At 36.7% G+C, this 24,007-nt stretch overlaps 1 protein-coding gene across 2 annotated transcripts; it reads right to left on the bottom strand.

Annotated features, from left to right (window-relative positions):
- Positions 1–1,950: 1,950 nt before the first annotated feature.
- On the bottom strand, positions 1,951–24,007 carry LOC105048973 (DEK domain-containing chromatin-associated protein 1). Of its 2 annotated transcripts, XM_010928491.4 has the most exons (12): positions 23,511–24,007; positions 23,347–23,380; positions 17,027–17,106; positions 16,875–16,934; positions 11,051–11,161; positions 10,880–10,957; positions 10,700–10,777; positions 3,912–4,131; positions 3,516–3,827; positions 2,728–2,819; positions 2,614–2,644; positions 1,990–2,478 (listed from the first exon to the last, which is right to left on the bottom strand). In XM_010928491.4, the coding sequence occupies exons 1-12, from the start codon at positions 23,853–23,855 to the stop codon at positions 2,306–2,308; spliced, it is 1,614 nt and encodes a 537-aa protein (XP_010926793.1). In that variant the 5' UTR covers positions 23,856–24,007; the 3' UTR covers positions 1,990–2,305. The 2 variants fall into 2 exon arrangements, with proteins under 2 accessions (XP_010926792.1, XP_010926793.1); XM_010928490.4 differs by having other exon boundaries at positions 1,951–2,478; positions 3,516–4,131.

Genomic DNA, 24,007 nt, shown 5'->3' on the forward strand with positions numbered 1-24,007 from the left:
CAAAACCAAACCTGTGAATCCATGGTACCTGTGAAAGCCCATTGGTTGAGCGTGTTCAGCTTCAATCCATACCTGACCTGGTCTAGCTTGCTACCAAGTCATTGTATTTTGACCCATGCTTGCAAATACTACTTAATAAACACAAACCGTCTAGTTGGCGGTGATGAGGAACCGAGATCTTTGGTTGTGATGGCGTAGAGCTTGTTTTTAAAAAAAAAAAAAAACACACACACAAACCGTCTACGCTTTTGGTAAGACCTTGTGACAATTGTATTTCCCGCATATTGTACATCTGATCATATACTTGCAATCTTACATTAAGTTTTAAGTCATCCCCTGGGTCCTACCTTGGGAAAATTGTTGGATACGTGGATCTTTCGTTTGTTGTTGCCCTTCAGCAATGCAAGTTCATGAACAAAACTTATTAATGACTGCTGCTTAAGGGGCAAGAACAGACTTAGCTCTCCAAGATGCGTTAACAAGGAATTCGCCATAATGCAATATAATGATGCCCATTAGCATGTGCATGGCAAAATATGTTTCACCTTGCAGTGGTCAGAGTTGAGGCCAACACAACCAATTGAATGAGAAAAGCAGCACATAACTTACCTAATACTCCAGTTCAACCTATTAAAATCGCCTTAAGGCTCAACAGATTAAGGCCTGAAACTTCTAGTAATAAGGTATCTTGCAGCAACTTTCACGCAAATAGAAACTTAGGGCAACATATCCGATGAGCACAAGAACGAGTATGACGGAAAGAGATGTTGAATTATTTAACTAAAACGAGTCTAAGTTTTGAAAGAAAGTATTTTTGTAACTATAATAAATTGAAGAAAGTCCACATTATTCTTATATTTACAAGAAGATATGTAGATTCTACTAGAAGTATAGGAATATTTTAAAAACAATAATATTGAAAAAAAGAATTTGGTGTGAAAATTACTTACTGGAATTATAGTTACTATTAGAATTAAATAAAAATATTAGAAAATCATAATATTATACAAGCAAAAAAAACTATTATGAAAATAGCCCATCATGATCTATTAAAAAAATCCCATGTTTCTCAGATTTAAACCTTTATTACAAAATTCTCAAAATATATATGGATAATGTTACAAGAACTAAGACATTTGTTTACATATCGCTAATGTTTACACAGACCTCTTGGTTATTCTAAAGCTAAGCTTTAAAAAATGCAAAAAGAAAAAAATTTCTAAAATTAAATTTCTCCACTTCAATAATCAGGATTACTAGATTCTCTTATTATTTGGTTGTCCACGTCATCAAATCAAACTTTTTCAACCATTGCTGATCAATCACAACCTTAGACTAGCAATAATACAGGAAATCTGTAGAAGTCATATCTTGTCATATACTCACCCAACAAAACAAAAATTTTCAAACCAGTGCCAGCAGACTAAAACCTAAAACGCATCATAATGGCATCAAAGTTGTAGATATTCTCATCAACCATAGTTAAATCAGCCTCATCTAGAAGAAACGCAGCAATGCCAGTGTTCAATCCTTCATGTAGCCAATCACTTAGCCACACAGAAAGATTAAGCAACAGAATTGTTTATTCTACAACACATCCCCAGCCAATGATGGGCCCTCGAGAACAAATCACACTGAATCCCCACGCGATTCATTCTTGCAGAGCTAAAATCATCTACATTTTTCAATATCCATAAGACAATCCGAGACATAAATCATACGCACAAGAATTTCAGATTTTTTTTCTGAGTTAATTTCCTTGAGAAATTGTCCTTTTCCGGACAAGACAGTTATGATGAATAACCTGCGTATACTGTTTTGTGGGATCAAATAACAGAACATCATTTATGAAGCATAAGTGCATTGGAAAGAAGACAGATGAGGTTACAGAAGGGGGAAATGTGCAGGTTGTGAACATGAAAAATAATAATAAAAAGAAGAAAAAAACACTGCATCAAAGAGGTCTTTATTATATCTCAAACTAACAGATTAGCGGGAAAAACACAGCTACATTATGATCATTGCATATTACAGTAGAGACTAACCACCTAAACGAAAATTACCTAGAAAAAAAAGGAGACTAATGTACATTGAACTACATAAACTAAAGGCTACTAGCATCTTATACAGCAGTCAGGGAGGTATTCCTCCATATGAAATCGTTGAAGCAACCCTACATAAATCATCCTCCACAGGTCCTCACAACTTCCACAACAGGAGCAAGCATTTGGCTGTATGGTGCAACCTATGCACGCACCGCAGTGGGGCCTGCTAACTTACTGAAGTACCGAACCGTCTAAGTAAGCTACTTATCTTCATCTCCACCTGATTCTTCCTTTGCATCTTCTTCCTCAGCATCCCCTGCACCATCTTCATCTTCCTCGCCATCTTCATCATCAGACATACTATTTATGACATCTTCAATGATACGCTTTACCTCCGTCTTTCTATCCATCAGGTCCTTATTAAAGTGAGAACCTGCAGATGATTAAATCGCAGGATAAAAAATTCTTATAATGGTGTTGCTACCATCAAGATTTTGGTAACAAATGACATACTGAATGTTGACCCCTCAAAATGTTACCGCTGCAAAAAGGGTCAGTTATAACATACCTAATTGCTTGAGAATATCAGCCAAAGTTGCCTGCATTCAGAATCTTGTTAGATATCCATGGATAAAATCAAGATTACCAGAGAGTAAGACATGTTAACCTAAAAGCTACTCACAGTATTGAAGTCCACTTCTTTCAATATATCCCTGACCACAGCATGCAATTCCTCTGTGCTGGGCCCCCAGTTATCCTCAGCCTTGGCCTTTCCTGATTTCATGATTCAATTAAAAAAAAAAAAATCTCAAGAAGAGGAACATGGTTGCACACAATACCCATATAGATGAGAGACTTAGGGCTGAACAGTAATTAAGACAAAACATCATAAATAAAAAAGTCATTGACTTGAGCTAAGCTTAATTGTATAGCTTCAAGCTTCACACACCCACTAAAAGCCATCACCAATAATCTTGCTGCCACCTGAGTCAGCATGCAGCCTGGCTTAAGCATTCTGACTGCTGAAATTCAACGAAATGACCCTTATATTTGGTACAGAGTCTGAAAATATTTTTCTCTAAGTAAAAAAGTAGGAGTCAGCATTTAAATGTCTGCTAAAAGTTGCCCAATACCAAGGGGAAGCAGGTACTGCAATCTCAGTTAGCAATAGGCTGTCATTCTAAAAATAAATCATGCCAGAATTTTATTCAAATAACATCAGATGTAATTATTGGAAACAGTTAGTGCAACTTTAAATCAAACAACAAACAACATGTTATCCAACTTTCTATCAAGGAGAATTTATGAAATAGGTTCATGTTGCAGTATTAAACAATGACAAGACTGGAATTTTATGCATTGTGGTAAGTTGGTAGCTCTTTGTAACCATCAAAGTTTAGATAAATTAACACAAATAGGACAAACAAGTAGAATATTTTACTATAATATGCATGAATCAGTATGTAATACCTTGTTTTTTGGCATGAACTTTGGGCTGTGACTTAGCAGCTTCTTTCTTGCTTGCCTTATCCTCAGTTGCAGGTACCTCCTGGCTCTGACCTTTCTTTTTATTTTCTTTTTTGGATTTAGTGGCCGATGGTGGGCTAGATTCATTATAATCTTTAGTACTTTTACCTAGAGAAGATTCTGGGGTGCTCTTAGCAACAGAATTCCTTTTAGTGGTTGCAGATTTTTCCTTTGTCGAGGCCTTTGAACCCCTGTTTGTTGACTCCTTGGAACCCTTTTTGTTTTCTACAGCTGCTTCATCTTCAATCCTAGAAACTGATTTTGAAGGAGTTTTATCAGAATTTCTGCGAGAACCTTTTTTAAAAGGTGAAACTTTTTCTATCATCTTGCCCCCTTTACCCATTTTTATCTGCTTCTCGCCAGATTTTTTCTTGGTTGACACAGCCTCCTCTGGTTCATCTTCCTCACCATCTTGTTCCCTTTTTGCATGTTCTCTATCTTCCTCAGAATCCACCTGATCTTCATCATCAGAGGATTCATCTTTCACATCTGTAGAACCACCCTCATCTTCATCTTCTTTCTCAGATTTAGCTGATTGTTTGTGACTCTTTCTTTGTTTCTGAGCATCGGAAAAGGCATTTTCTTTGTCCATCAGGTGGTTGGTATCATGGAAGAAAGGAATAAAATATAAAAATTGTATTGCTAGGCTATTGAGTATGACAACAAAACTAGCTTTTGAAAGCTGACAGATCAAATATAGAATAACAGATGAATGAACAGAAGCATCAGTGAATACATTGACGTTAAAATAATGTGATATGCCAGTGCAGATCTATACAGGACCTCTTCAAATTTTACAATTCACATCCATAAATTAATATAGCAGTGTTGTTCTCACTAGGTAATTTTAGACTTTTAAAATTCATATCCACATATAAACATACCAGCATTGTTCTCAGTCATTGGTAATTTTAGACATCTATGTGTCTAAATCTTTGAGAATGACAATCGCAAGAAAATGCATCTAGCAACTTGCATCAAAAAATTGGAATTTATAACAAAATGCACAGAAATTAGTTGCAAGCTTTCTAAATAATGAACCTAGAAGGAGATGTTATAACTGAAAACATCATTCCACAATCATAGAAATAACAATTAAACAATGCTACATCCTGAGAATAATGGACAGCAGCAGATACAACAGATTGTTTATAAAAAATTAAAAAAATTAAAATTAAAAAAAAATTAATAATTAAAAAAAAAAAAGGAATGATAATCTTTAGTTTTCAGACAATTTGTGCATGTAAACGCAGGATTCAGACAACGTAGTAACAACATAGTATGAACAACTCCACATTTATAGAATATCAGTCCGTGTTTCTTAAAGTGTAGATTTTATGTTAATTAAACAGGCAAACATCACAAGTCACTGGTATTAGAATCTAGTATTGTTATTACTGATCTATAGTCAAACAACCCGAGGGTGCCAAAGCCAATTTGTTATTGTAACTACAGTTAGAATATGGTTTGGATTTTGGGTCATCTCAAAACCTTGTCATAGAATCATTCTCCGGTTCATCTATTATAGCATAAGCTATATGTCTTGTTCCATACAAACATTATCCCCATTCTACCATTTCCCCTATAATGCAGTAAAATACAAGGCTTTGAAATACAAAATCTAATTATTGCTCTATGCCATGATCCATGAAGAGAACCAATATAAAGCACTGCAGATGAGATTGAGATACCTAGAACACAAGGATTGAAGCACATTTGGTGTACAGTGCACACCACTACAGACCAGAATGGACCCATAATGCTGTCGAATGGACAGCATGGCACATCCTGTGGTACTGTACGGTGCTAGCACATCACCAATACAGGTAAATCATGCAGTGCTTTAGTCCCTATGCATGAAGACTCCAAGATGAGAAACAAAAACATTTTTCTATAAACAAGAACTTAGAGCACCCCTTCATTTCACTTAATTTCCACCCATTTTATAACTCTCACCCCTTTTGAGAGTGAATAAAGGAAAAGCTTTGCAAAATGATTTACTTGACAGCATGTGCATGTACCCACTTGGTCACAAAACATATGGTCTACATTGCCCCTATACATGGATGGACCGCATGTTCTGTGCATAAATGGACTGCATTGGCCCAAGCCCCACGAATGCAGCTCTCCACCTCTCATCAACCTTCCCTCTAACTATTCTTAGAGTTCCTGAACTTTTATCAGTCTGTTTTATTTTTCCAATATTTATCTATTTTGTAATCTTGTTTACTTTTTTAGATATTCATTAATTATGAACGGTGTAGGTACCAACCTAAGTGGCCACAATTGGATTAAGCACCATGCAATACGTTGATTGCCTGCATATTGCAGCCACCTTTGAAAACTTGAACAAAACTGCCACGCAGCCAATGTAGCTTGATCTGAAGTCATAATCACTGGGGAGTTTTCATATCTACTAAGATGAAAATTATTAAAGGCTCAAGGCACACCATTGTGCGAAGGTTTCTTGGAGCCTAGGCGCAAGGAGCAAAGGGATGCACATAACTTGACAAATTAAGATGCAAAAATATAAATAAATAAATAACTATATAATATAATATAATAACGAACACATCACATAAGACATATTTAACAATGATTTACATTTTATTGACACAAATAAAAACATAGAAAGCATTAAAATCCAGATTTAGAACAAGAAGAGGAAGAAGGAAGAACAGGGGCAGAAGCAACAACCAAAGGAGGCTGAAACTTGCTGTCTTCAAATTCTGATGGACAAAGAATCATAATTGATGGATGACTGCAATTAAAATGGACAAGGTGTGCTTTCTTATTGCGCCCAGGCTTTTCTATGATGTGCATAAAAGGCATGCTGTTTAAGTGCCTAAGTGAACTCATATTATCTGAAGAGGGGGGGGGGGGGCGCAGGGGCACGAGGGTGGCACCCAAGGGCAGGCACACTTTACACCTTAGGCACACATTTGACAATACTGATTAAGGGCTTTTGACAAATGCATCCTGATTTTTTAGTGTCCAAACCTGTATTATTTCCATTCCCTTGTAGAAAGTCTCCTCCATGCTTCTATGACCTTGAACAGGAGCCTTCACTTTACCCTCGCCAATTTGTTAAACTTAAATGCTAAAATTAACTTCACAGCATAAGCTTTGGCATGGTCTTGTTAGTTTGTCAATTCATTTCCTTTCAAATCTAAGCCATTCAAAGCACTTCAACATAAAATATCCCAAATTCTCATTTGTCAGCACCACAGTGCATCTTGCCTGTGCATGTCATACACAACTATCCTTATCTTCACCAAAGTGGAAGGCAATGGTAGTCCTCACCAGCCTTTTCCTATTAACAACTCTAGTTACCATCTTATAACAATTTGAAGTCCCTCCTAAAACTGGGTTTAAACATTTTTAATGAACCACCTATCATGTCGACCTTGTACCAGAAGAAATGGAGCACAAGGTCTATCCTTTCTTTTTCTTCTATCTTCCTTATTTTCCTTTTTCTTCTTCTTTCCATTCTTCCTTTATTTTTCTTGTTCCTTCCTTTTTCTTCCTTCCTTCCCTTTCCTCCTTTTCTTTCCTTTCCCTTTCCTATTCTTTCCTAGCAAGGATGGGTTTCAGAATCCTGCCCCCATCCCAATTCATGTTTTCTCACAAGAACAGCTAAGATAGCCTACTTGGGATGCAAAACCATGATTAAAAGCCACTTAAGCTAATCTTCATACTTACAGACACAATTTAAAATACCAATACAGAGCCTAGTATTGTTTTTGTCCCAAGTTGAGATGGTAGCAGGATGCTATCATCCCAACTCTTGGGACAGTCAGGCATCCAATACTAGGATGCCAAAGAGAGTAATCTCTCTCTCACACACATTTCAAAATCAAGCAACCCAGTTGGTTCATGCTTAATGCCAACCGAACAGACTAACTCGTCCCAACAGATTCTGCTAGGACAAGCAAGAATCCCCACCTGTTATAGAAGTGTCTAAGATGCTAACTTCACATCAGAATGACATAGTGCCAACAGTATCCCATTTTACCGAGAAGTAAATCCTTGCTTACAAACCAAAAGACGCAAGCACAAAGACAATGATACTCAATATCAACATATCTAGAATGCTATATAATGTTTGTCCCCTTCAATCAACCATAAAGATGAGCTTGCATGTCCTAAATACAAATGAAGGTCTACACTCTCTAAGGGGTGCTCAAAAAGTTGTCCAAGCACGGGACATCCTCAGCTATCTTTTACACACAAAATAACTTGGGTTTGGATTCCCAATTAAAGGCATAATTGCTAGAATTCATTACAATTGGAGAGCATGTAATGGATTTGCAATAGAATCTAATAGTGTTATAATATTAGTTAGAACCAATTACTAATATGAGTCAAAAAAATTCAAAAGAGAGATCTTCCCTCTCCTATCCTCTTGCATGTACTTGGAAACATGCATAAACACATATACTAATAGCCCATACTCCATAACATGTAACACTACTCCACCTGACACCATAAACCACAATCCTATGTATTCGAGTAACACTCTTCAAAGCTTGGGCCAACAGAAGCAACATTTTCAACGATAAGCTTCCCTAAATTTCAAATGAAACACTAGCTTCCAAATCACTATTTTATCCACAAGTTAAAACAATGATTGGAGTTCCCCATTGCTGCCAACCAGCGCTATATTCCTCCGTGCAAAGTAGCATTTCAACTAGAGGCCCATTAAGTGCATGCTATCCAATAATCAAAAGATCTAGTAAAAGAATGAGCACTTAGCTAAACAGATGCAAAAATAATGAACCAAACAGATATTAGGTTGCAAAATCCCTAGCAGAAGAATGGCTTACACTAACAGATGTATGGTTAATGAAATCAAGCAAACCTCAAGCAACAAGAAAAAGAATATAGGCTTATCAAAACAACAGGTATAGACATCACTGGCTTGCGAGGAGGGAATTAAAAAAAAAAGAATATGATATGTGAGACTTATGGTGGCACTCAACAACTAGGAGAAGTTTATTGGCATTGCAGGTAATGATGGGGCATAGAGAGAGACTACTTGGTGATGCTACTGGTATTGGAAAAGAAAGTTGATAGTAGTGGAAGGTAGGGAGGAAGAGGTAAAGATATTGGGCATGAAGTGTTGGTCCCTCATGAAGGGAAGAGGAAGCTCTTTCATGAATCAACTGTTGTTCTTTCTTACTTAACATATAGCACAAAAATATTAATTTTAACAGGTCCAACAACTCTTACACCACCAGGGTTTGACTACAACCATATACATCCACATGCACGCATAAACCAATATATAGACTAATAGATACATTATAACCATAAAGGCATCATGTAGACACATGCATGCTCCATGAAGAACGTTGCCTTCCACACATATTCAGTGTGCAAAGTAACAGATCCTTTAATCTGCAGAATCTCCAAGATGAAAAGTTCAGAGGATTTTATATTTACCCACAAAATCAGCAAGACATGGTCCGTGACGTTCGTTGTATGTGATAAAGAAATATATTTCCTCATTGGATGTTCTAATAGCATGCACATAAATATCAAAAAGACCTCTTAGAAAACAAATAATGAACAAAGCAAATTTGCAACAAATATATTTCATCTTCACTAATTAAAACTGCTTTTCACATATAGATGAATTTTACCAACATCCAATCACATCATGTTTTTCCCTTCTTCCACGGATAGAGGGGTTGGTGTAAAAGTTCATATGGCACAACCCCACCAATAGACTACAAACTCGAAACCAGCCCATAGAAATAAAAAATGGGTGCATCTGCTGACAGACAAGCATCTAAAATAGTTTAGCATGCAAAATGTTAACAATGGAATATTTAAAATAGAGATCAAATGATAAAAGATATGCTACTTCTGAAACAAATTAGAAGGGAATAAGTGCCATTAAAAGGCAACAATTGTCTATCATGGCAGTAGTTGCAAACTCTAGATTGACTATTTTCATTCCATATTAGATCTAATTTTTTGAGAAACATGCATGTACAAATTACAAAGATAAATATTCACAAATAAATTTATGAAATTATTTTATTTCCTACTGCTTTCTATGTTGTTGATATGCAAATCTAATAACAACTTGCATTTGCATGGCCTCATATTGATTTAAGGTTATTACTTGCACAGTTCTTGTGATAAAAGATAACTAAAACAAATTTTCCCCTTTTTCCTAATGTTGTTTACTTGGTGATAAGAAGTTCAACATGGTAGTGAATTTAATCAAAATCTATTACAGCAGTGCCCATGACATCAACATCATCAAAACAGCAACAAGTGCCTTTCAAAATTGAAAAAACACATAGTGGCACAGCGGGTAAAAATTCAAAGAAAGATAATCTTTCTTAGATTATGCCAAAAAAACTAAAACTTTTTGACTTTTTAACACATAGAATAGAAGATTTAAAGAAAAAAAATGGAAACACTAAGCTTTATTATTATTTTTTTTATCATCATCGTATGCTTAGTGAATCATGAGTCAGAGTTACTGGGAACTTAACTTATATAAAGGGATTTGCTTGATATCTTATTTGAAACGTAAGTACAGAACAGTGCAGCACAGTCCTTACTTCAGCATATTCTAGATCAAGTTATTGAGATATCTGCTAACCAAAGTATTGGTTATTTGTCAATCCCAATGCATACATTGGGGATATATTGTTGCTAGGCTTCAACACATTCAGATATCAAAACAAAGAAAATCATTCATGCTACATGCAATTCTGTTAAGATGTGCATGAAAGTAGAATTCCTTGCATGCTTATTTGAGAATAGAAACAGGATTTTTATTTGGGAGAGTTTGAAGAACAAGGACTTCTCAACTTGCCTTTCTTATTTTTCCCTTTCAAAAATAATTCAATCAAAATAAAATTATCTAATTTACCGGAACAAAATTTCTTATGCTTAATATCTTTAGTTTAATCTGCATTCCTCTTAATTGTCTTTCTTCAAGTAGTTTTTTTCTTCACCAAATTGCCTGAAGCTTATGCCTTCGTCAAACCAATCGCAGATATTATGCCCGATGTGCAAATAATATTGTCAAAACTCAAAATGCCATTTGCAAAGTAGAATAAATTAAGAGGCTAGAAAAATTATCAATCTTTATTCTGTTATACCTTAGCCTCTCTATCTGAAGATGCTTCTCCAGATGTCTGACGAATTCCTTTGGTCCTTCTCTTGCGTTTTTTACCTTTCTGCAATCAAGTAAACTATATCACACGAAAAGGTTGACACTTAATAATCAAACTCACACAGATCCCAACTAAGGCATTTTAGTGATAGTAGAAGCACAAAACCTCTTTCTCAGCAAGTACAACATCTCTAGTAACATAAGGTGATTCCAAGAATTCCAATAACTTTGCTGAGATTTCTTCCTGAATGGTAAATTAGCTTGTGTTAAACACAACAATTATGACAAAGTTCTCAAATATAAAAGAGAGGTTTTAAAGACAACAATTATGACTAACCTTCTTTGTAGTGGCTTTCAGAATGTGAAGATCAAGTAGCTCACAGAAATCAAGCAACTTCTCCTTGTTACACTTATCTAGCTTTTCCTTAATTCTTGTCCGTTGTTTTACCTGTAATGGGGGGAAATTGTACCTTAACCAACAAGCTTCTCCAATTATAAATTAAATTGAGTTGCCTGACCTTTTCAGTTATAACAACTTTCCTGATAAAGTTTAATCAGCTATATTCAATTAAAATATTGAATATGTATATTTTCAATCTAGCTATTAAATGATAGTCATATTCTACTATTACTAATATCACTGAGAATATTGGTGCAGAAGTGTCAAACACATTCCAACTACAGTGTTAAGATTTCTTATAATAAGAATTTCCAGGGATTTTTTTGAAAAAAAAAATTATAAAACTAAAACTTAAATATGACAATGCCTCATATTGGTATCTACATACTACTACAAGTTATCTGTAACTTAATAGTCCTAAGATACCAAATAATTGAGCTTCCTTAACAATATAAAATGTGCAGACCAACAAGGAAAATGTTGGTTTAGATCTGCTAGACATTAAAGATACCAAGTACAGAGACAACAATTCATCATCTAATAGGCACTTGTTCATATGCCCCAACTCGATAGAGTTCTACGTAACAGAATACTAATAACCCTGAAAATAATTGCTTACATATCTTGTTGAGAGGGTTCTCAAACTTATAGTGATATTATTCCTTCTGAAGCCACCACAAGATTTCAAAAGTTCAGCAAATGAAAATTTGTTGTTTTTAAGGTATAGCCAAAAGTAAAATCTCCTACCTATATGATCATCCCTTTTTGTCCTTAAATTTAATAGATCTAGAAGAGCAGGGGGTGGCAGTCCCATCACTCTCCATTTAAATCATTCCACAAGGCAAGAAACAAGATGAACCAACTCATAACTCGTCCAGCACCGCCCTTGCAAAAATAAAGAACAGAAAGAAAAAAGTGCTAATCTGTAGTTATTAGCCCTCAATCCACTAGCACTGGGATTTTCATCCAAAACTGCATGCTTCTCTTTTCCATTCCTCTACCATTTACTTCATTTGTGAACAAGCAGATTAGCACTGGCTCCTCCCATCAATCCAAAGGAAGATAAAGGAGATGAACAAACTTACCTCAGACCTCACTGAACCCTCCCTTTCAAGAAATAAAGTAGAATACAAAAAAAGTCTCAAGCCATGGTCTTAGCCTTAGTGGCATGGAGGGTGCCTCCAGTACATAAAGCGCCTGTTTCCATCCATCACCATTTCCTTCTTTTGGATCAAGAAGAAGCAGACTAGCACTCTTGCCTCCTATCATTCCAAGAGGAGAGAGTAGATGAACCACCTAACCTAGTCAAACATTCCCCATTTTAAAAAAAATAAAATGTCAAGATGTAGTTCCCAGCGTTCAATCAGCAAGGGAGCTTTCCTCCAGCAAAGAAAGCTTCCCTAATCCATCCATCACAATATTTCTCTTATAATCAAGAAGCAGATGAGCCCTTCTGCAAGAAGCCTTCCAAAATCACTAAAATGCCAATTCATAGGAGTTAGGAACCAATGAATGTGCTAGCCACTGTTATAAAGACATACCCCTTGTATCCTTCATTCTCATTGAGTGCACAGGTACAGAGAAATGGAAGGTACAAATTCATTGCAAAAGGTAATACAGTTATGAACCTTTCATTACATAACTACAGACAACAAGACAGCATCAATCTGCAAGGCTATGTGTTTTGAGGGACTCCACTAATAGTTGAAATCGTCTTCCTAGGTACCATATCTACTGGGGAATCTTTCACCCACACCCTATAGCAATACTTCCACCATAAATCAAGCATCATTTTCTTGGGAAGATTTCCATCAAGTTAATTAACCAATCACTACATAGTCCTTAACAACTAAATAGTCTACTAGACAATTTGCATGGTCAGAAAATTTGCAAATAACAGTGAATTTGAAAATAAGATTACTCTATATGTCTAACCAGAATGCATTGCCTAGTTATAAGGAATTACTCATTGCCGACTCTAGAAGTAGCTGGAAGGATGAAATATACAAGTAGAAAAATAGAAAAAGGAGGATGACAACATCGACAACAACAATGACGACGATGATGAAGAAAAGAGATATTACGCCACATGGTTTGAGTTACAAAAAGACTTTCAAGTAAAGTGATATTTCATTTAACAAAAAACAAAGAATAAACTCATTGCATGATGCTATATAGTACATCAGAGAGTGTATCTTTAAAATTAAACCAACAGCCAAATGAAAGAAACGCTGCACACATTAGATTACAATCTTTACAACTAGAGTCAGCACTTGAGCATTTGAGAATATCAGATGACAATTTAACCATCTCAGCAAATGCTGAAAAAGACAAGTAAAGAAATAAACACTTAATTTTTACATGTTTCAGTTAAAGAATAGGTATAGTGAATTTACTTTATTACATTTTGTGCAATGTCAGCTTCACCACTCATGCACCCATCCACCCACATACTAAGTTACTGACTCAAGTAGCTAAGTCCCCACAATACCACATGGGTACATGTTCAGCTGAAAAATGAATTCTACTAAGTCTCTGATGTGCATAAGTTTGGTTTGCACCATTACTTCATCATGTTATGATCCAAAGTGACTAATCCAAAAATGGATTGGTGTTTCATTTGGTTATCCATAGAGGAGAGATCAAGTCTATCAAGGAATCACATTCACATGTTCTGCTCAAACTGCACATTAGCATAGTTAAATAGTCAACATATGAACAACAATTATAACAATCTAATTCCATGTAGTCTGTGAATAAGGCAGATAGAAAGCAAACCAGCGTTAACAATAAAACAAAAAGAGAAGCTTGGAGATGTTAGTACTTAAAGCAAAGTTTGAAACAAAATTTTGTTCAGACAATGAGTTCAGTTTCTGCAATATAGGTGGTACCAAAATATTTAGTTAGAAAATATACCAATCGTCTAAAATGCCAATTAAAATTATGGGGAAAATCATAGTACAAGCAAAATTTTAGTATGTCAAGATAATACATTGAACATCATTAAAAGTAAAGTTTTGAATGCATTGTTTTAATGGTTTCACACAGGAATCATTAGAACCACTTGAAACCAAATGTTAAAAATCACATTTAGATTCAAATACATCATTTCACTATTTCATGGAAACATAGCATATGAAAATCTAAATGCTATGAATTAAAAGTTCAGGAATAGCCAAAAAGATTTTTTCAATCTCATTGAAAAATTAAGCAATGCTTCCAAATCTACTAAAAACTTGTAAAATCTAAGTTAATCTATAGAATATGCTACTCGCATCTATAGATATAAACAAATTATTAGTATAAGCTGCTCATATATACACATTAAATACTTGCACAAGTTAGTTTCAGCCAAAATTCCAAAACTTGCCCCACTTTAGGATCAGTTCTGCCCAATACCAAAATGTGTCAGTTTTATTTTTGAAGTTTTGGGCATAGTTTCAACCTAGAGAAGAAACAATTCTAAGGGTCCTTGTTGAGAAACTAGAGCAACATGCATGAGGTGGGAAGTTGGCAGATGCAAAGTTGTATTTTAAAAGAGCTTAAGGAATCATAGTTTCAATGAAAATCACATATGATGCAGACACTAAATTATGAGGTCAAAACTTGCCATACTCTTGGCAAGACATTTTTTGGGTTGACAAGCTGCAACATAACCATAGAAAAGAACAGATCTCAAAACCTCAGAACAGGTTGGTTCAATAGCCAGCACCTTCACCAACAATTCATTAGGAAGGAAATTAAACATGAAATTACAGACAGGCACTTGAGAAATCCCTCAGAACAGATGGATCAATCAACTGGACAGATCTTATAACATGATAAGAACGTTATTTCCTGATATTTATACCAGCAATTTAGTTCACTTCTAATATTGTTCATTCATTATCCCTAGTCCTAAACAGGAAGAGGAAGAGGAAGAGGAAGAAGAAGAAGAAGAAGAGCAAATGCTTTGAGGTTGATTAACAGCAGCCAATGATAAACCCCATCACCATGTATTAAATAACCCAATTTTTCCTGAAGCAATTCGAGTTCAAAAGAGTATAGTACTTACACCTTATTCAGCAGAACATATTTCCCAAAATGGTACAGGAAGTGAATCCAGAGAAACACAACTCTTATAATCAACACAGTGGGTCTCATTATGGAAGGCATAATTCTGATATTTTAACAACAGATGTGCGCAATAAACTTGAAGGTGGCTACAAAGGAACTTACGTTCACCTGCTAATATTGAAGAAATTTTTGTACGATGAAAAGAGGATTAATGGATAGGTGATCCTGAGAATCTTTGAACCACCAGAAGTTTTGTACTGTATCACCAAAAGTTTATATATTTTTCACCAATGTTCAAGATTTTGTAAAAAGAATTTTTCACCAATGTTCAGGATTTTGCTTTTCTGCTAAGTATGGCTTAGACATGATTGAAATAAACCAGTCAAATCACGTTGTTGATTTCAATGGTGATCCAAAAACATACATGTTATACCGAAGCAGCAGCTGGAAGGCAACAAAAAATACAGAGTGCATAAGCACGGAATATTATGAGAGAATTTCAATTACCTATTTACATACTATTGTTGACAGTGTCCACTATATTTGACCATGATAAAAGAATATGCCCATAGACGCTTCTATTTCTTCCATGTGTTGGCAAAGTGCTGTTTGCCAAGTAAGACAAAAGCAACAGCTCACTTAGTTGCATGGCACAGTCTCCAACAGTCAATGCTCAATATTATAGTATAAAGTTGTTAAATGTTCAAAAGCCAGAGTAAAAAAAATCACTTTGTCATGTTCACAGAAACATCTATGAGGGGCAAATCTTTTGAAAGCCTTTATTCCCAAACATAATAATATACAAGGAGTCATATGGTAAGATCTCTGGAAAGTAGAGTGGTAATAGGTCATTGTAAATTTAAAAATGGTAATAGCATCAGTATTGTAAGCATCAGCATGTTGGTTAAACCCCCCGACAGTGATCTTTTTGTTTCCAAAAGAACTGGAGTCTGTACAGACATGTTCACTTTAATAAGCACAACAGACTGACATCTGCAACTGAGAAGACTTGATATCTTGGCATGTTGGCATTTGTCTTTTATCAGCAATAAAGTTAGACAAGTCAAGGTCTTTTATGGATGTACTTGGTGATGAATGTTAATAAACACACCAATAAGCTTACAAAGAGCCTAAAAAAACAACACTAGATGATTGCCATCCAAATCTCACTGAAGATAATTCTGACATTTTGTTTCGATGCACATTATCAGATCTTTGCCACCCTATTGACAATCTTTTATAAACCCTCCTGATATTATAAACAAGAAATATGGCATTGATGCAAAGGATCCACATTTTAATGGAAAGATCATTAAAAAATATGTTTTATGTATAAGCCTAATGTGAGATGTATTAGTATAATCCATTTGATATTTTCTTATTTTATTGATTCCTTTTTATATTGACAACTCATGCAAGAAACATATCCGTTGTGGCTTTACAATGTGATGCCTGGGCTGATATATTAAACATCAAATAGTGCAATGTGATTCATCTTGACAACTACTATTTATCCAACACACTACAGTATGTGCACATGCCCACTCACACATATGCATACACGCACACATTTATGTATGTTGGCATCCTTCCCATTATTGTAGTTCGGAGAATACCACAAACCGTAATAGTGCCTGGTGTTGATCAGCATAATGATACCACCCTTAATGAAATGAAGATCATTGAATTCGATGTATTGCGTTACCTCATTGTCAGCCCAAACAAAACCAGAGAATTGAAAAATGTTTCTCTTCAGATAATGTACCTGGAAAAAAATGAGCAGTAACAGCAATAAGCATCAAACTACATAATCACTGCTTGCGCAAGCACTTAATGAAAAGCTAAAAGGGAGATTACATTTGATTTCCTTCCAAAGAGTATTGTGTGAAGAATTTGAAGATTCTCATCTGTCTTTCTTTTTGACAGCTTGAAAAGCACTGCAACACTTAGTAGGATTAGTTGAGAATTTGGCAGTTCAAAAGTAGCTGAATAAGATCATATGCAATAGTGATAATGAAATAATTGCCCTGAAACAAAACAATATTTGATATTGCATGCACCATGCTAACTGTACCACCATGAAACAAATAAAGAAGACTGTCATATTTCATTTTACAAAACAATAGGTCAAAAAGTGCCAAAGCTTTACCATCACATTCGTCAAGCCAGCATGGATGGCACCAGCATTAGTTTCATCCAAATAGACCTCTAAATATTTATAAAAAAGAAGAGAATTTTAGAAGAAAAACCATTGTAAAAATAAAAGATGCCCACGTGACTTAGAACTAAGGCATGACTTAGATTGTCTACGTCCATCAAGTGGCAAAAGAAAAATTAGAGAGAAAAGAACAAAAGATTTCACCCAAAATACTCTACAGCCATCCTATCCTAAAAACACTATGAAGTCTTCAGCAAACAAATATTGCAGGAATAGTAAAGCAAAATTTTCCTGTGAAAGCTCTGGAGCTTTAGAGTAATATTGATAAGTGATAAGTACTAGAAAGACGGTTACCTAAAAATTAAAATAATGAACTTTTCATTGTTCAGTTACTTTATCTTTCATTCGGCTCTCCAACTTTGAATCCTCATTCTACATTAGTCACAGCTTCTTAAAGCAGAGATAAGAGAAATAAAGTCCACTTTTTTTATCTTCTTTGACAAAATACAGGTAACCCTTATACGCATATAACCAAAATCAACCAAGGCTAGTATGTAATAGAATTATCTCAAATTGTCTGAACATGCAGGGTAAAAATGTTCATCAGTTAAAGTCAAAAGATCTTCTAACATGTCATGTTAGGAAATTAACAAACATGCTCCAGCAACAGTGTTTAGATTATCAATAGACAGTTCATTGAAAGTCTGAAACCACAGAGCCATCATCATATATTTTAAAAAAAAAACATGCTTGACTAGGTAGATTATTGTGGTATCCGCTAGCACCGAAGCAGGGGAATTTTTAAATAAGAATAATAACAACAAAAGAAACATTGGAGAATGTCATTATAAAAGAAATCTAATTAGAGTGCAAGAAGGCTAATGACATGAAGATCAGAGAATTTACCCAGGAATCAACTACTAGTAGAAAAGGCAATTATAATTTTTTTAGTTAAGCTATATGTTATTTTGGTTATTATTCATCAGTGCATTACAGTTGTCCTTGTGCTTTTATTTCCTCATCCCATGCATATAAAATAATGATTGCTTAAAACTTTATGCCTTTACATTCCTTCCCTCCCCCTCATAACTTTGCATGTTGTCTGTGCGTGTATGCACAAATACTTTGTTTCTTTTCCTTTCATTTCACTATTTCGGTTGCTGGGAAGGATGGCAACACGCCACATGAAATTTAAAATACTAGAAGTAAAGGATAATATGTTATAAAAGGTGACGACAAATTTCCAAAAATGTTAACAAAGATTTGCCCCATACACATCAATTAGCAAAACAGCAATTATGATACTAAGATAACACAAGTTACAAAATGAAAAGGCAAGAAGGCAATCATCGATTCAAATAAAAAAGGAAAAGAATTCCATGGCCATCTAACTATAGGCTACCAGCAAGACTATTGCCAGCCCAAGTGTCCTCTTACCATGTTTGCTCCATTATGCAGATTTCACTCAAATGCTTTATGATTTATTTTCAGTCAAATCCTCCACTACAAAGCTTTTGAAATGACTGATAACAGCCAATTCCTTAAGAATGACTGAACCATCTTTATCACCCAAAAGAATCTTTAAGTTATACATGTGCAGATCTCTTAGGAATCCTTTCCTCCAATCTAACAGCTGAGTATACATTTTTTGAAAGAAGGAACAAAAGCTTATAACGTATCAACTCTGATAGCTTAGGAGATTGAACAGGAATGGTAGGGGAAAAGGAGTTCACTTAACATTTACATATGAATTTAATTTGGTTATCATCACATCAAATCAAATTATAGATTTGCAAAGAGTCATAGAACAAATATCAGAACAAAGATGCCTTTCATTCATGTACCCAATGGAATAGGAATACTGTGAGTCAATTACTATGCATCTAAATTGCTTCGAAGAACTAAAGACACAATTGACTTCAAGCACCGGCAAGGTTGTCAAAGCCAAAAAGGTGCCACAATGTCACGAAGTGAGTGTTTTCTTACCCAAACACCCGTGCGGCACCTCGGCACGCCACACAACAAGGCCAGCCCTCTTGAGTCCTTTCGTCGGACATACCAATAAGCACGCAGCAGTCCAACCACATAGCCAAACATGCACCTCTATGCCCCTGCCTAGCAACACTGTTGTACTAAACACAGGCAACACTCTCAAATGCCCGCAAGCAATCCGACCCCTCGGATCAACTGCAATGCTCATACGCACCTCCGTGCTATAACATAGACTCTTTTCAAGAATGCTCCGCAGCTCAGGACTTCTGTGTCAACTTTAAAGTTTTACCCCTTAAGCCAAGTACAGAACATCCATGATGTCTCGATCCTCGACATACCTTCGTGCCATGACATAACCATTGTACCACTGATCTGCAACCTACCAAACTGTACTTCAGTACTACACAGACCAAATCCACACAGCAAGACCATGCAACGCCACTACCATGCATGAGGCTCGGGCAAACCCATCTCTAGTGCTATTTAGCTAAACTACCAAGCTGATACACCCTGCAGCTCTTTGAAACTATAATTTATCGAACACATCCGAGCCCTCCCGAATTTCGCTATCCAAGCTCCCCCACAAGCTCATATGCCACGATCTCGGTCTTGCACCCTCGATATGCCTTTCCATCCCTGGCTATACCGCTCGACAATGTTCACGACCTGCTCGCCCATCACTGTACATTGCCACGATCCTGAGGATACATGACCATGCTGCCTAGCATCTTATGTCCACGGCCTGCTCACACATTGTACGCTGCCACGATATTGACATTCAAGTCTGCCCATCAAGTAAATATCTTCGATCGGTTGATCCATGCATCAAGCTGTCCTCTCCTCGACATGACCCTCTTGGCCATCCTTGATCCTTGGCCCAACTCCAAAGCATATATTCCGACCAATATTTCTTAAGCCCTGCTTGCTCTCCATGACCGATTGATTCTTGTGGATCCGCACAAAACATCACCTTGCGACGCTCACGAGACTTGTCTGTTTGGGTAGGCCACACCCCTGTCCGACTAAGCCTCTATCACCTCTTCGCTCCACTACAGAGATCAAGAATGCATAGAGTAGTCTGGACAAATTCTTTAAGGATAAAACCTCGAAGATATCCCCTCCCCGCACAATGTGGCCAACTCGTCCGACCAACATTGCCCCGAATGCCTTCACACGAGATCATCCAAGCATGGCACCACCATTTTCCCACAATCATGCCATGGCGGACCCGTCTCCTATGGGTCTGGGAGAGTCAGGTATGCGACCAAAGCTCCGCACCCCTCAAATCAAAAGGAATCCTCGAGTATCCACATATTCTTGGCAGTCCACTGCCATTCCAAATATCACGCATCCCGAGCCTTTTGATATCATGCCACGACTATGCCGTTCCTTGGCGAACTATTACTCCCTCAATACCCCAGCAAGGCATCCCCCCAAATCTCACCCAGAGAGATCCAAATGATCGAGTAACATTGCAAATTTTGGCCATGCCAAAACCTTCACAGCACCGTGCCATGCCCACGTCGGCACCCCCTGCAACATGCCTGCGGATAAACCCGTGACAACGAGGCACTACAACCCTAAGTCACCAGAGACACTATCTTAAAAAGAAAAAAGGGTGCTACTTTATGAAACATTCAATAAATAAACAGAAATCAAAAGTATTTGCATTTGAAAAGAAGAGGAAAAAATAAGAGAACAGACAGTAAAAAATATAAACTTCAAAACCAAACTAAATCACTCAATATCTAACATGATAATTGTTCTAAAATTTGGTCACCACAAATCAGAAACATTATCAACGTAATCATACACTAACAAAGGTACGCAGTTAACAAGAACATTCAGAGAGAGAGAGAGAGAGAGAGAGAGAGAGATAACAGTAGCAAAGAGAAAGAGAGAGAGGCATACAAAATGGTACTAAGAAAAGGAAAATTTCCATCCTAACCGATCTGTTTTTAAAATTGCTAAACTCTTCATTTCACCTTGTGAATCTCCACCTCTTTCGCCAAACACATCTTTATAAGAGTTGAAAACCAATCAAATAAATAAAAGGGTGTTGGCATCTTTTTATCTTTTTTTAACATTTAACATTTAATTGAAAAAAAATTACCCTCACATGAAATTAAAGAAGCACTTCCATTAAAAAGCATAACAACCAAAATGCAACTTTAGAGAGGCACTTTCATGAATGCCTCTCACGTTAACCCAAGCGCTTGCAAACCATCGCCTCCTTAATGGGGCTTCAGATAGGCTATACAAGGCACGTTTTCAGTGCCTTGCCACATCCAGGCATATGGGCAAGCACCTAGAGCACCTTTGACAACAAAGCTTCATGGTCACTTGTATCAACTAAACAACATGTATCCCACCAACAGTAATACAACCAAGGCCTCACAATAATTCTTTAAAAATTTGATGCAAATTGGAGGGCAAGAAAAAGAGATAAAATTATAGATCAGCTAGGCATAATCCTAAATCACCTAACTCTATCTTTTTTTCTAAAATAAAAGAAGAAACCATTGCATGCTGATTTTAAGAATACAGATGAATTATACAACTTCATAAGAGATTATCAAACATTTTGCTCTATAAAAAGATGCTAAAAGGTGGCAGGATTAGGTTCTCCGGCAGGGAGGGTATTTTTACGAATAAGAACTTTTACGAAGGATCTCCACCTTGTCATTGAGATTTCCTTGCATTCCTTTTGCTTTATTTGCAATGCTAGAACGATTTCAAAGGAGCTTTGATAATGTACTTATAATAAACATCTCTTCATTTCTGATAATGGTTCACATTGGACTAGAAAACTAGTATAAAATGGCCCTTGCTTCAACTCAATAAGTGGCAAAGGCTAGCTTTTATGATGCAGGGATAAATGGAGCATGAAACAAGGATGAATTTCCACCCAAAGCCATGGCCTAGATCCCGGATCCCAAATTCTCTTCATTTTTCATCCCATTCTTCAGCATCAACAAAATGACCAAGCTGCTATAAGACCATCCAAATGTCCATAATGACCCTACTAAAACCCGCACATGGCCCACAGTATCTTATCTCCTTAACCTAATCTTTATTCTCAATCCCATGATTCTCAGACTGACCAGTAACACACTAATTTTCTCTTGAATTCATGTCTTTATAACATACTTAGTGATAGGCATCATCAGATCTAATGCCAAAACTCTCTTGCAACCCTACAGATCTCTAACCCTTGGACCAACTTTTTATCTATTGTGAACCAAAAGGGACCCTAAGTAGGAATAGTCCTGATTCCAGACCCTCTTTAAAGTGCCTCCTGTTCATAGCAAAATTTTCCAGGATAATAAACACCAATATTTAAAAACATTGTCACACCTTCAGTGCCACTTAATTGACAATCATGAAATCCTAACTTCAGGTGATCAGTCGAACTACCTTCCCAGACTAGAAATCTGAATTTAGTTGAGTTTAGTTTTAAAAGAAACTAAAATCAATTATCAGTATACAAATCCTATAAATACTTTCTTCCATGCTAAGCATATGTTTATGAAGAATCTAGACTTGAAAGATGGATGACTTAGTTACCCGCATATGTTCCAATGAAAAGATGTGGTATAACAACACAATCCTGATTTACTCATGTAAATCTCCATGTCACTACAACCTTCCACTCCAGTATTGCTTCTCTTTCCCCTTTTCATCTTCTCTTCTGACACTGTTTCTCCATGAATTTAATCTTTTTTTACGTAATTTATTCCTCTCATGTGCAGGCACACAACTTGCTCCCTTCATTTCATTATAGCAACCATCCTCTGCTTGTTTTCTCTCTTCTCACAGATTCTGTCCTCCCACAAGGTCAATCCTTTTTCCCTTCTTGCAGTATCATACAAAACCTATAATTTATCCCTAGACTAGACCACTACGTGGCAGGCTTAGTTAGACTGGTACTATTTAAAGTACATCTTGTTTCCATGAATCAAAAAATTCAATTACAGTAAATACATATGAACAAAGAAACAAGAGACAAATCAAGAGCGTAGAGTACCATTTGGAATGTCTTTGAGCTTTGTTCCAGAACCCTGAAATCATTTAAAGGGGAAAAAATTAACTACTTCAATAAAAAGCCTAGCTTTAAAGATCCAGAGGAAGAGACTACAAACGGGCAGGACAGCAAGCTGAAAAACAACCACTGAATAGCCTCTCTATTACCTGCTCGATTGAAAGAACTTTCGTGGCCGAAGCCCTCCGAGGAGACAAGGCCGAGTACCTCTCCACCGCCTTCCTCTCCCTCGATGGCCGCTCCACCGGCGTGGCGGGCTCCCTCGCCACCGACCGCCTCTTCCTCTCCTTCTTCTCCGTCCCTTCTTCCCCGCCCTTCTCCCCCGTGTTCCTCTTCTTCCCCCGCTTCCGCTTATCCTCGGCCTCTTCCCTCTCCCTCTCCTTCCCTTCCTTGCTCTGCTCTCCTTCGGCCGCCGGCTCCTCCTCCTCCCCCTCCCCCGGAGGGGATCCGCCTTCGGAGGTCTTCTTCTCCTCCTCAAGCGTGTCGGAAACCATCAGATCGAAGAGAACGCGTAAACCCTAGGGAAAAGGGAGCGACTGTGAGAGAGCCGACGGTTTTAGTATTACGCTTGGAGTGAGGTGGAGGGGGGTGATGGGGAATAGAAACGGGGCGTCTTCGCTGGGAGGCGCGGATTCCAATTGGAAAT

Source organism: Elaeis guineensis, chromosome 7 (assembly GCF_000442705.2).
Source record: "Elaeis guineensis isolate ETL-2024a chromosome 7, EG11, whole genome shotgun sequence".
Lineage (NCBI taxonomy): Eukaryota > Viridiplantae > Streptophyta > Magnoliopsida > Arecales > Arecaceae > Elaeis > Elaeis guineensis.